Source organism: Hyla sarda, chromosome 10 (genome assembly GCF_029499605.1).
Source record: "Hyla sarda isolate aHylSar1 chromosome 10, aHylSar1.hap1, whole genome shotgun sequence".
In the NCBI taxonomy this organism is placed as follows: Eukaryota; Metazoa; Chordata; class Amphibia; order Anura; family Hylidae; genus Hyla; species Hyla sarda.
The window spans coordinates 120542270-120555802 of NC_079198.1; the positions used below are offsets into that span (position 1 = coordinate 120542270).

General features: G+C 42.6%; 1 protein-coding gene across 11 annotated transcripts in view; it reads right to left on the reverse strand.

The window, feature by feature from the left end:
• NMNAT1 (nicotinamide nucleotide adenylyltransferase 1) overlaps window positions 1–13533 on the reverse strand; it is a 53323-nt gene that overhangs the window by 8292 nt on the left and 31498 nt on the right. For 2 of the 11 annotated variants that reach the window (XM_056543532.1, XM_056543531.1), the window contains exon 2: window positions 5358–5568. The exons of 5 other annotated variants lie outside the window; for them this stretch is intronic. In XM_056543532.1, coding sequence (XP_056399507.1) covers window positions 5358–5535 — 178 coding nt within the window. In that variant the 5' untranslated portion in view covers window positions 5536–5568. Of the gene's footprint in view, window positions 1–2384; window positions 2562–5357; window positions 5569–9071; window positions 9315–13533 lie in introns of those variants that run through there. 4 more of the 11 variants (XM_056543530.1, XM_056543533.1, XM_056543536.1 and 1 more) reach the window with 4 other exon arrangements.

Genomic DNA, 13533 nt, shown 5'->3' on the forward strand with positions numbered 1-13533 from the left:
TCAGTTTACGCCTCTTGATGTAATCCCCCATGAATTTCGAGGTGTGTTTAGGATCATTATCCATTTGTAGAAGCCATCCTCTCTTTAACTTGAGCTTTTTTACAGATGGCTTCCAGTCAGCATCCAAAATGTTCAGAAATTTTATTGAATCCATTTTTCCTTCTACTCGTGAGATGTTCCCTGTGCCACTGGCTGCAATACAACCCCAAAGCATGATTGATCCACTACCATGCTTAACAGTTGGACAGAGGTTCTTTTCATTAAATTCTGTTCCCCTTCTTCTCCAAACGTACCTTTGCTCATTCCGGCCAAAAGTTCATTTTAACCTCATCGGTCCACAGAATTTGTTTCCAAAATGCATCAGGCTTGTCTATATGTTCATTTGCAAAGTCCAAACGCTGATTTTTGTGGTGAGGACGTAGAAGAGGTTTTCTTCCGATGACTCTTCCATGAAGACCATATTTGTACAAGTATCTCTTTATAGTGGAATAGTGTACCACAACTCCAGTGTCTGCCAGATCTTTCCGGAGGGATTGTGCAGTCAAATGTGGGTGTCAGGATCCGGACTGGTATGCAGCGAGGACACTGGTGGTGGATCCTCTGTGTCAGTGGGGTGATGGCGTGGGCCATACCAGGGGAACGGAGTCTAAGGGGTTACTGGTTTTCACCAGAGCCCACCGCAAAGCGGGATGGACTTGCAGCAGCAGGTAACCCCCAGGTCGTTCCACCCGATAGCGACTAAACCCCAGCTGACAGCTGAGACAGGCGCGGTACACAGGGACAAGGAAAGAGCAAGGTCAGACGTAGCAGGTCAGGGCAGGTAGCAAGAGTCGTAGTCAGGGGCAACAGCAGGAGGTCTGGGAACACAGGCTTGGGAACACACTAAACGCTTTCACAGGGCACAAGGCAACAAGATCCAGCAAGGACAGGAAGGGGAAGTGGGTTTTTATACACATAGCGCAGTTGTAGGTACTGATTGGGCCAGGCACCAATTAATGGTGCACTGGCCCTTTAAATTACAGAGAGCCGGCGCGGGGCCGCGCGCGCCGGGACAGAACAGCAAGAGGATGGAGCAGGTGAGGAGATTGGGATGCGACCCGTGGGCGGGTGCATCACGCTACGCGGATCGTATCCCCACCGGTGACACCAGTGCAGCGCTCCCGGTCAGCGGGTCTGACCGGGGAGCTGCAAAGAGAAGAACGCCGCGAACGCTCCGGGGAGGAGCAGGGACCCGAAGCGCTCGGCGTAACAGTGGGTTTTGAATTGTTTTTCTCACAATCCTGCGAGCTGTTCTGTCTGATATTTTTCTTGGTCTTCCAGATCGTGCTTTAACTTCCACTGTTCCTGATGACTGCCATTTCGTAATTACATTCCGAACAGAGGATATTGACATCTGAAAACGTTTTGCTATCTTCTTATAGCCATTTTTTTTTCTGTTATTTTGAAAGTGTAAATGATGGAAATAAAATCTAACTTTTGTTGACATATTATAAGAATGTCTAATCTGTAATTTGATGCCTTTTGGAGATTTTTCCATCTTTCCTTGGCTTCTTTATGCACATTAATACAAATTTTTAGCTGGGGTGCCCAAACTTTTGATCCCCACTGTAGGGGTCCATAAGCAGCATGTAGTGTCCCATATCACACATTCTTCCAATTACATATCTGCAGTGGGAAGCCAGCAAAATACATACACACACATATATATATATATACACACAAAACAAACTACTGCCCTGCAAGTGGTCACAAACTTCCTGCCTCAGGCGCTCAAGACTAGAAGTGTTAAAGTTCCCCCATACACCTTACACTTGTGTTGACCAAACCCATTTATTTTAATTGGACCAGTCAACGATCTAATGTGTATGGGGCCTCCTGACTCCCATAATGTTAGTGAGAGAAGGATCAGGCATAGCTGGATTTTAACTACCCAATCCTTTAGTTCTCAGGGAGATAAGCCTCTGGCAGAGGAGTTTGGCAGGAGATTTCCCCCCTTCCAGACCTCCGCAAAAGTGTGGAGACTGGGAGTCGTAACCCACCATCCTAAAATGTTGGAGCTAACAAACAGGCAGAATAAAAAAAATCATTAGGGTACAGCCCCACATTGCAGCTACTGTACATGAATGAAAAAACTACCACATGGGGTGGCCAATGGCTGCATGGTTGTTCACATGCAGTAGCTGCAACATGGGACACTTCTGCAACCGATGTCTTTGCTTTAATGTAAATAAAATATAACAAACAACTCTGCATATAGACTTGTGCAAAACAATATCCTACCTATTTCCTTCTAGACACCCCTATATAGAACTATGTATCCCCCAAGTTACTGACTGCAAACGAATGGCGTGTTACTCAACCCCCACTGTTATTGTTGTTCTTACCTGCAGAAGAGGGGACATATGGAAAGGAGAAGAAAGACTGCAGAATCAGTAAGAGCCCGGTTATTATCACTTTCATGTTTCAAGGCCCGTTGTGTGAGTCTATTGCATTATTCTGTGCTATGATTTTCTGCTGTACTTTCTGACTCCTGTTTAGTCCCCTGATGATCCTGGCACCACCTGGGGGAAACATGTTGGGACACTTATAGGATAATTTGATCTTACTTGTGGTCATACTGGGTGTCCTTGGTACATATTTCACATACTGGACCCCTCTTTCATTGTCTTTTTGACAAATGTAATTTTTTTTGCATCCCTGGTTACCAATTGGCGCTACCTAACCTTTGCTTTTTCATCTATTATCTGTTCCTATTTGGAGTGCTACGGATTTTGTGTATAGTTATTATTGAATCTTTTAGGAAATTCAAATAAAAGTTATGCCTGTGGCTGTCAGGGGATGTTGGGAGTTGTAGTTTTGCAACAGCTGGGGAATCATAGGTTGGGGAACAATGATAGAGGATGGGGGAGGGTTTTTTCGAAGCCTCTCTTCTCATCAGTTGTTATTCAGAGCTGAGAAGAGTCTGGGAAAGAGCTCAGCCCCCAGGGATCTGGGCATTTATCACAAAGGCTCCGCCTCCTGGACACCTGTGATGGTGGTGCATGGGACAGTACAAGAAATGTCATGATCCAAACATCTCTTCTGTGGAAATGTCAGCAGTTGCAAGGGCTCAAATAGCTGACAGATTCCATTTTTTAGAGTAGCAAAAAAAAAAAAAAAAATGTATTTCATATCTATATATATATTGAATTTTATAAGATAAGTGAATTCTACTTCTGAAATCATCATACTGTAAACTAGAATGCTTTACTTCTCTTGACCTGACACAAATGGGGAGATTTATCAAAACCTATGCAAAGAAAAGTTGACCAGTTGCCCATAGAAACCAATCAGATCTCTTCTTTTATTTTTCAGAGGCTTTTTTAAAAATGAAAGAAGAGATCTTATTGGTTGCTATGGGCAACTGGTCAATTTTTCTCTGCATAGGTTTTGATAAATCTCCAAAGTTCCCAGGAAGCAGTGCATTGTGGGATCTGAGGTGACAGTCACATGACAAAGAGGTGGAGCTAAACCGCTGTCTGTTTTTAAAAGTAACCAGGGGAATTGAAACAGCAGAAATGTAGAAAAACGAATGTAGAAAAAGATGATAAATAACTGAAAATCCGTACAAAAACAATAAAGCAAAGAAAATGTAAAGTTATAAACTGAAATCTAAATGAAAGTGGAACTATTGTTAAAGGGGCAGATTCATCAAAAACTGTGCAGAGGAAAAGTCAACCTGTTGCCCATAACAACCAATCAAATCACTTCTTTCATGTTTTTGAAAAGGTCTCTGAAAAATAAAAGAAGCATTCTTATTGGTTGCTATGGGCAGGGCAGGATTAACATAAGGCCAGATGGAGCTGCCGCTCCAGGTCCTAACGTTAAAATAGGCTCAGCGTATAGCACGGGCGGCCCGCGACAGCTATATTTACAGAAAAAGAGTGCCGGCCATGCGATGTCCCGTGCCTGCAGGGGGCCCCCCGTCACATTCGGGACATCCATGTGTCCCGAAAAATCTTTTCAGGACACAAGGATGTCCTGGCGGTTACCTCTCTGCAGCAGCCCCCGCGTTAACTTTAAAAACACAGGGGCCGCCGGGAGGTAGCGCACGCAGGGACATCCCTGACATCCTGTGCGTGCGCCCATAGGAGTAAAGCAGAGCGGAGCATTGAAGAGGATGTGTGCATGGTAAGTCACCAACGGCACGTCATCTTCAGTGTTCCGACCTCCCATAGGCCATAGCAGTAGATCCTGAACCCGGTCATGAGGAGGTCCCCGGACATGAGGAGCGGTGGTAGGAATACTGGGGCAGTAAACAGGCATACAGCCTCCAGCCATACACTGTATATGGCTGAAGGGTGTATGTCTGTGGGGGAACTATACTGCACCTAATGTGGGGAACTATACTGTACCTAATGTGAGGGAAACTATAATGCACCTAATGTGGGGGGACTGTACTGCACCTAATGGGGGGGAACTGTACTGCACCTAATGTGGGGGGGAACTGTACTGCACCTAATGTGGGGGAAACTGTACTGCACCTAATGTGGGGGAACTGTACTGCACCTAATGTGGGGGAACTGTACTGCACCTAATATGGGGGAACTGTACCAACATAATGAAGTGCTCCGTCTTCCAGGCAGCCTTAATCTGGTCCTGGTTAGAATAGATCAACTATTACAAACATACAGGCCAATAAGCAGATTACCTGTGTAGAGGAAGAGTGGTGCAGTTGCCCATAGCAACCAGATAGCTTCTTTCATTTCTCAAAAGGCAAGAAGCAATCTGATTGGTTGTTATGGGCAACTGCACCACTATTACTCTACAGTCATGCACTGGGCCCACCAATGTGTAAAAACGTCTCTGATAGGGATTATAGCTAGCTAGCTAGCTACCTACCTCCCTATCTACATACCTGGCTAGCTACCTACATGACTACCTAGCTAGCTACTTACCTAACTACTTACCCAGCAAGCTTACAACCGACCCAGCTACCTATCTAGCCAGCAAACAACCCAATTAAATACCTACCTACGTCACACTCTGTGTATCATGTTGTTTGCACATAATGTAAGTAAATGGCATTGCACTAAAACCCACAAATAGCTGCAACCCAGCTGTTGTGTCGTGTCAACTTTAGGCCCACCAAAATCTTCAGCACCAGGCCCATGATGCTCTTAATCCAGCTTTGGCTATGGGCAACTAGTCAACTTTTCCTCAGCACAGGTCTTGATGAATCTCCCCCAAAATGTCTATATTTTGGCTGTAGGTAGCATTATGAGATGAGAAACCAGTTCAAAAAATGTATAATACAGAAATAAAGAAAAAATTTACGAAATAAATTAAATAATAAATAAAACAAAAGATAAACTCACCCTGTGCCCCCCGTGAGCTCCTTGTGTTGGTGTCACCCTGAGGCGGTATTACCAGGCCCCTGATCCTTGTGCGCCTCTGGATACTATACCACCACGTGCAGACATTACTGGGGTCCCCATGTCTGTACCAGGAGGGTCTGGGGCACAGGGTTAACACTATTCTGGATAACCCCAACATAAGAAACCAGGAGGAATAATCAGCATGCCATCACTGAAAAAATATAAAGGGGATAACACTGCAAATGATAAAAAACAAAACAAAGCAATAAAATGAAAAGTAGAAGGTACAGTGTTTGGATAACAGACCCATAGAGTTGGTGGTTGGGGGGTTGTGGGAGGGCATTATTTTATTGGGAAAGCTGGAATGTTTATGCTGTAGTGGAACATTTGAAAGCTACCAGCATAGAACTTTAAAGTGTTCCTGTTATTTGCAAAAGCTTTTTTTTTTTTTTATAAAATGCAGATAATACCATTATATGTATATTAGTAATATAGATTGGTTAAAAAATGTGTATATTTTTGGGTGAAAAGATCCTGGCTTGTCCCTGCAGCTATTGCCTGTGTGTGCAGAGACAAAATAAAGGAAGTGTGGGTGGGTGTACACTGAGGACAAGCGGGGCTCTGTACACTGAGGACAAGCAGGGCTCTGTACACTGAGGACAAGCGGGGCTCTGTACACTGAGGACAAGCGGGGCTCTGTACACTGAGGACAAGCAGGGCTCTGTACACTGAGGACAAGCAGGGCTCTGTACACTGAGGACAAGCTGGGCTCTGTACACTGAGGACAAGCGGGGCTCTGTACACTGAGGACAAGCAGGGCTCTGTACACTGAGGACAAGCTGGGCTCTGTACACTGAGGACAAGCAGGGCTCTGTACACTGAGGACAAGCAGGGCTCTGTACACTGAGGACAAGCTGGACTCTGTACACTGAGGACAAGCAGGGCTGTGTACACTGAGGACAAGCTGGGCTCTGTACATTGAGGACAAGCGGGGCTCTGTACACTGAGGACAACTTAAAATTTGTGCACTAAGGACAAGCAGGGTTCTCTACACTGAGGACAGGCAGGGCTCTGTACACTGAGGACAAGCAGGGTTCTCTACACTGAGGACAAACAGGGCTCTGTACACTCAGGACAAGCAGGGTTCTCTACACTGAGGACAAACAGGGCTCTGTACACTGAGGACAAACAGAATAGTGAGTGCAGCTCTGAAGTATAATACAGGATATAACTCAGGATCAGTACAGGATAAGTAATGTCATGTATGAAAACAGTGACCCCACCAGCAGAATAGTGAGTACAGTTCTGGAGTATAATACAGGATATAACTCAGGATCAGTACAGGATAAGTAATGTAATGTATATACACGGTGACCTCACCAGCAGAATTGTGAGTGCAGCTCTGGAGTATAATACAGGATATAACTCAGGATAAGTACAGGGTAAGTAATATAATGTATGTATACAGTGACCTCACCAGCAGAATAGTGAGTACAGCTCTGGAGTATAACACAGGATATAACTCAGGATCAGAACAGGATAAGTAATGTAATGTATGTACACAGTGACCTCACCAGCAGAATAGTGAGTACAGCTCTGGAGTATAATACAGGATATAACTCAGGATCAGTACAGGATAAGTAATGTAATTTATGTACACAGTGACCTCACCAGCAGAATAGTGAGTACAGCTCTGGAGTATAATACAGGATATAACTCAGGATCAGTACAGGATAAGTGATGTAATGTATGTACACAGTGACCTCACCAGCAGAATAGTGAGTACAGTTCTGGAGTATAATACAGGATATAACTCAGGATCAGAACAGGATAAGTAATGTAATGTATGTACACAGTGACCTCACCAGCAGAATAGTGAGTACAGCTCTGGAGTATAATATAGGATATAAATCAGGATCAGAACAGGATAATTCATGTAATGTATGTACACAGTGATCTCACCAGCAGAATAGTGAGTACAGCTCTGGAGTATAATACAGGATATAACTCAGGATCAGTACAGGATAAGTAATGTAATGTATGTACACAGTGACCTCACCACCAGAATAGTGAGTACAGCTCTGGAGTATAATACAGGATATAACTCAGGATCAGTACAGGATACTCCATGATTTCTTATAAATACATTGCACACGTGTGTACATCAGGGGGCGCTGCTTACAAAGCCATCACAATGTGAAGAATGGACCCAGTGTGCGGCTGGCAGGTTCCCACACATCACATAGCCGAGTTGAATACTTTTGTTTGCATCCACCCAACTGTATAAACCAGTGAGATGTTAATCGTCCCCTCCCCCCTCAGAGCCACGCTGCCCCCCCCGATGCCACTATCATCTTGTAGCTGTCGCCATGCTCCTGTGGTTGGCTCAGTCTCTGGCTATCACCGTGATGGTCTGTGTAATAGTCACTAACTGGTTAGTGGTGAAGAGCGCTGAGCTGCTGAAGGGGGTGATCCGCAAACTCTACCGCTAATCCGGACCCTTACATTGTGAAGAGAAGGGGCAGCGGTGGAGAATTAACCCTTGCAAAACTTACAACCCGACTGCTTTCATAGGACAATACGGCCAGACTGATAAGCGCAAAAGTTACTCGAAGGTTCTCAAAGTGACAAATAACTATGGAAACCAAGAGGAGGATGGAAGAGACTGGGGACCCTTTTATTCGCTTAGAACTGGGCCATGCAGGTGGGTACGGGACAGCAGTGGGTATGTTCGTATGGCTACACAATGAATGGGGCGTGTTTATCATCTCCACATCAGAAAAAAACTGTTGTGTGAACGTACCCTTAGGCCAGTGTTTCCCAAACAGGGTGCCTCCAGCTGTTGCAAAACTACAACTCCCAGCATGCCCGGACAGCCAACGGCTGTCCGGGCATGCTGGGAGTTGTAGTTTTGCAACAGCTGGGGGCACCCTGGTTGGGAAACACTGCCTTAGGTCTTCAAAATATAAGGAATTGCGTCACAAAGTACATTAGATATAGAATTTTTTATTGAAAATTATTTAGGCTAAATTCCCACACAACTTTTGTGTGATGTTTTTGGACCTGGAAAAAAAAAATCAAAAAAATTAAAAAGCCCTCTCATTTTTTTCACTACTAAGATGCCGTTTTTTTTGGGGTGATTTTTTTTTTTTCTTAAAAATAAAAAATAACGGGTTTTAGTTTAGGTGTTTTATTTCTTTGCCATTTTTTCCCTGTGTTTTTATCGTTACGAGTCATTAGATTCCTCAATTCTATTAAAGAAATAAAAAAAAAATTAATAATAATAATTAGAGATGAGCGAACTTACAGTAAATTCGATTCGTCACGAACTTCTCGGCTCGGCAGTTGATGATTTTATCCTGCATAAATTAGTTCAGCATTCAGGTGCTCCGGTGGGCTGGAAAAGGTGGATACAGTCCTAGGAAAGAGTCTCCAGCCCACCGGAGCACCTGAAAGCTGAACTAATTTATGCAGGATAAGTCATCAACTGCCGAGCCGAGAAGTTTGTGACGAATCAAATTTCCTGTAAGTTCACTCATCTCTAATTATTATTATAAATTTTTTAAATTAAAAAATACATAAAAACACCAGATTTAAAGAGTACCTGTCATGATCTTGTTAAATTTAATAATGCCCCTAGTTCACTGCCCCCATCATGATAAATCCCCCCCCCCCCCCCGCCTTTATTTTTCTTATAATTTTTTAGTTTTTTACCTTGATATTGCTCTGTATTTTCTGCTCAGTCTCATTCAGATTCACAGACTGGGAAGGGGCGTTCCCCAGCAGGCGTGACATCATCTGAAGCCATACAGGGGAGAACTTCCTCCCTTACTCTGCTACACACAGCCCAGAGCAGTTCAGTGTGAGATGAGCTATGATTGGCTAAGGCTGCACACCAGCACTCCAGACTGCATTTTCTGATTTTCAACTTCCGCCAGGCCGGTAGGAGTTCAAAGTCTGTGCAAGAGATGGGGGAAATAGGACAAGACTCTGGACAAGTAGGGAGACACCTTGTGGCAGCTTTTTTTTTAAACTTTTTAATTTAATATAAACTTTTATTTTAAACAAAGTACATTAGAAAGATTTTTTATTTACCATAAGGAGTGCAACAGCAAAAATTAGTTTTAATGACAGTGCCCATTTAAACCCACACTGCATCATTTGGGAGTTTTTTTCATCTCATAGAAGCCTATGGGAGAAAAACTTTGAATATTCCATGAGAAAAAAAAAAACATAGGTTCAGCATTTTGCGATTTTTGAACACTGACAATGTGCCAAAAAAAAACGCCAACAAAGAGTGGAAAAATGGCAAGTATGTTTGGTGTTTCATATTTCCCTATTGACTTTCAGCTAACATCTGGCTATGGCAGTTTTTAACCAAAAAATACGCCATGTGGCGAATTCAACATTTTTGTAAAAAAAATAAAAAAAAAGTGGAAATAAAGCCATAAAGGGGTTATCCAGGATTTGAAAAACAGAGCATATTTTTTTTTTCAAAAACAGCACCATACCTGTTCTCAGATTGTGTGTGGTATTGCAGCTCAGTAACATTAAAGGGGTACGCCCATGGAAAACTTTTTTTTTTAAATCAACTGGTGCCAGAAAGTAAAACAAATTTGTAAATTACTTCTATTAAAAAATCTGCTGAATACTACAGAGGGAATGGTTTTCTTTTTGGAACACAGAGCTCTCTGCTGACATCTCTGTTCATTTTAAGAACTGTCCAGAGAAGGAGAAAATCCCCATAGAAAACATGATGTCAGCAGAGAGCTCTTTGTTCCTAAAAGAAAACCATTTCCTCTGTAGTATACAGACCCTAATAAGTACTGGAAGGATTAGGATTTTTTAATAGAAGTAATTTACAAATCTGTTTAACTTTCTGGCACCAGTTGATTAAAGAAAAAAAAAAAAAAAAAAAAAAGGTTTCCCCTTTAAAGTGAATGGAGCAAAGTTGTAATACCACACACAACCTAAGGACAGGTGTGGTGCTGTTTTTGGAAGAAATCACCTCTGGTTTTTCTGTTCCTAAATAACCTCTTTAAACTTCCTTTACATGAATCTATAAGAACCCATATATTATATTTATTTAGCAGTTTATTGGGTGTATCTGTTTCTGGGAAAGCTGTGTAACAACAAATAAAGCAGCTGCCACATCAACAGTGATAGGTATTGTCATCCAGCTTTCAAAAAGTATTGTCTTGTAGTGCTGCCAGAAAATCTACTTATTCGCAGCTTTGACAGTCAGGTCTCTTGGAAAGCTGGGTGACTACCAATATGATAACTATTACAGCTTGTACAGGGGTTGGCACTTAGCTTTCCCAGAGTCCTGAACATTCAGGCTGTGAATAAATAGATTTGTATGTGACACTATAAAGCTTGGAGATGTGTCAATACATAACCTAGTACAGTAGAGTTAGTATTCAGGAGTTGGGGAAAGCTGTGTCACAATACCTATGATGATATTGCAGCCATATTGAATGCACCCAGCTTTCTTAGGTGGTCTACCGGACCCTCTGACACATGAGGAGGAGAGCTGTGACACAGTAGAGCGAGCGTATACATTATTGATGGCGGGAGATCAGGTGACGGGCAGGATGTTCTACTACTTCATAGCTCATGTCTCCCACCACATCAGCCGCTGGTTACCCCAAACCCACAAACCCAGGCTGTGAGTGCGCCCCCTATCTGCCGCATCGGAGGTGTCTACGACATGGTCTGAATGTTTATGATGATTCTTATTTTCTGTCTTTCCTCCAGGTTGGTGACAATGACATTACTAGGAGTGGCCCTGACCGTCCCTCAGGTGTATGTGCTTCTTAGGTCTGTATACTTCATCATGATTGGGGAGAGAGGATTTACAAAAAGTGTAATTCTGGCGTAAATTTTTATGTTTTTAATTTGGAAAACACAAAAGCCCCCAATATTTAAACTGCTGACTGCATTAAAGGGGTACTCCGGTGGAAAACATTTTTTTTTTTTTCAAATCGACTGGTGCCAGAAAGTTAAACAGATTTGTAACTTACTTCTATGTAAAAATCTTAATCCTTCCAGCACTTATCAGCTGCTGTATGCTCCACAGGAAGTTCTTTTCTTTTTGAATTTCTTTTCTGTCTGACCGCAGTGCTCTCTGCTGGCACCTCTGTCCGTGTCAGGAACTGTCCAGAGCAGGAACAAATCCCCATAGCAAACCTCTCCTGCTCTGGACAGTTCCTGATATGGTCAGTGGTGGAGCATACAGCAGTTGATAAGTACTGGAAGATTAAGATTTATTAAGATTTTTAAATAGGAGTAATTTACAAATCTGTTTAACTTCCTGGCACCAGTTGATTTAAAATATTTTTTTTTCCAGTGGAGTACCCCTTTAAAAGAGAATTCCTATCTCAGAATGTTTTATTTTATGTCAATTATGGTGGCTGAAGGTTTGACCTCTGGGGTCGCCATTGTTTCAGATAACAAAGGAGCTTCAGCTTTCTAGCACAGCAGGGCTCCTGCCCATGCACTGTGAAGGGGCCACTGCCCTAAATTAGAGCCTTTAAAGGGGAATTCCAGGAAAAAAAAACTTTTTTTTTTTTAATATATCAACTGGCTCCAGAAAGTTAAACAGATTTGTAAATGACTTCTATTAAAAAATCTTAATTCTTCCAATAATTATAAGCTGCTGAAGTTGAGTTGTTCTTTTATGTCTAGCAACAGTGCTCTCTGCTGACATCTCTGCCTGTCTGGGGAACTGCACAGAGTAGAAGAGATTTGCTATGGGGATTTGCTTCTACTCTGGACAGTTCCTGAGACAGAGAGCACTTAGACAGAAAAGAGCAACTCAACTTCAGCGGTTCATAAGTACTGAAAGGATTAAGATTTTTTTATAGAAGTAATTTACAAATCTGTTTAACTTTCTGGAGCCAGTTGAATATATATATATATAAGTTTTTTTCCTGGATAACCCCTTTAACTGTTAACTTTTTGGCACCAGTTGATTTAAAAAAAATTTTTTTTCTACCGGAGCACCCCTTTAAGAGAACAATGCAAAAGAGCAGTGTTTCCCAACCAGGGTGTCTCCAGCTGTCTGCTCGATCGCAGACCAGAGCAGAAGACCCCGGGAGACGGCCGGAGCTAGGTAAGGGGACCTCCGGCTCTCATGCTGGATGATCGGATCCCCGCGGGAGCGCTGCGGGTGATCCGATCATTCAATCTAAGTACCGCAATGCAGTGATCTGTATTGATCAAGGCATCAGAGGGGTTAATGGCGGACATCCGCGCGATCGCGGATGTTGGCCATTACGGGTGGGTCCCCAGCTGCTGCTAGCAGCCGGAACCTGCCGTGTATGACGCGAGCACCCTTCCGATGCTTGCGGTCATACACAGGACGTAAATGTCCCGCCAAACCAGGACGTACATTTACGTCCGTGGTCGTTAAGGGGTTAACCCCTTAAGGACCAGGCCATTTTACACCTTAGGACCCGGCCATTTTTTGCACATCTGACCAGTGTCACTTTAAACATTAATAACTCTGGAATGCTTTTAGTTATCATTCTGATTCCGAGATTGTTTTTTCGTGACATATTCTACTTTAACATGGTGGTAAATTTTTGTGGTAACTTGCATCCTTTCTTGGTGAAAAATCCAAAAATTTGATGAAAAATGTGAAAATTTAGCATTTTTCTAACTTTGAAGCTCTCTGCTTGTAAGGAAAATGGATATTCCACATAATTTTTTTTTATTCACATATACAATATGTCTACTTTATATTTGCATCATAAAATTGACAAGTTTTTACTTTTGGAAGACACCAGAGGGCTTCAAAGTTCAGCAGCAATTTTCCAATTTTTTGCAAAATTTCCAAAATCACAATTTTTCAGGGACCAGTTCAGGTTTGCAGTGGATTTGAAGGGTCTTCATCTTAGAAATACCCCACAAATGACCCCATTATAAAAACTGCACCCCCCAAAGTATTCAAAATTACATTCAGTCAACATTTTAACCCTTTAGGTGTTTCACAGGAATAGCAGCAAAGTGAAGGAGAAAATTCACAATCTTCATTTTTTACACTCGCATGTTCTTGTAGACCAAATTTTAGAATTTTTACAAGGGGTAAAAGGAGAAAATGTATACTTATGTTTGTAGCCCAATTTGTCTCGAGTAAGCACATACCTCATATGTCTATGTAAAGTGTTCGGCG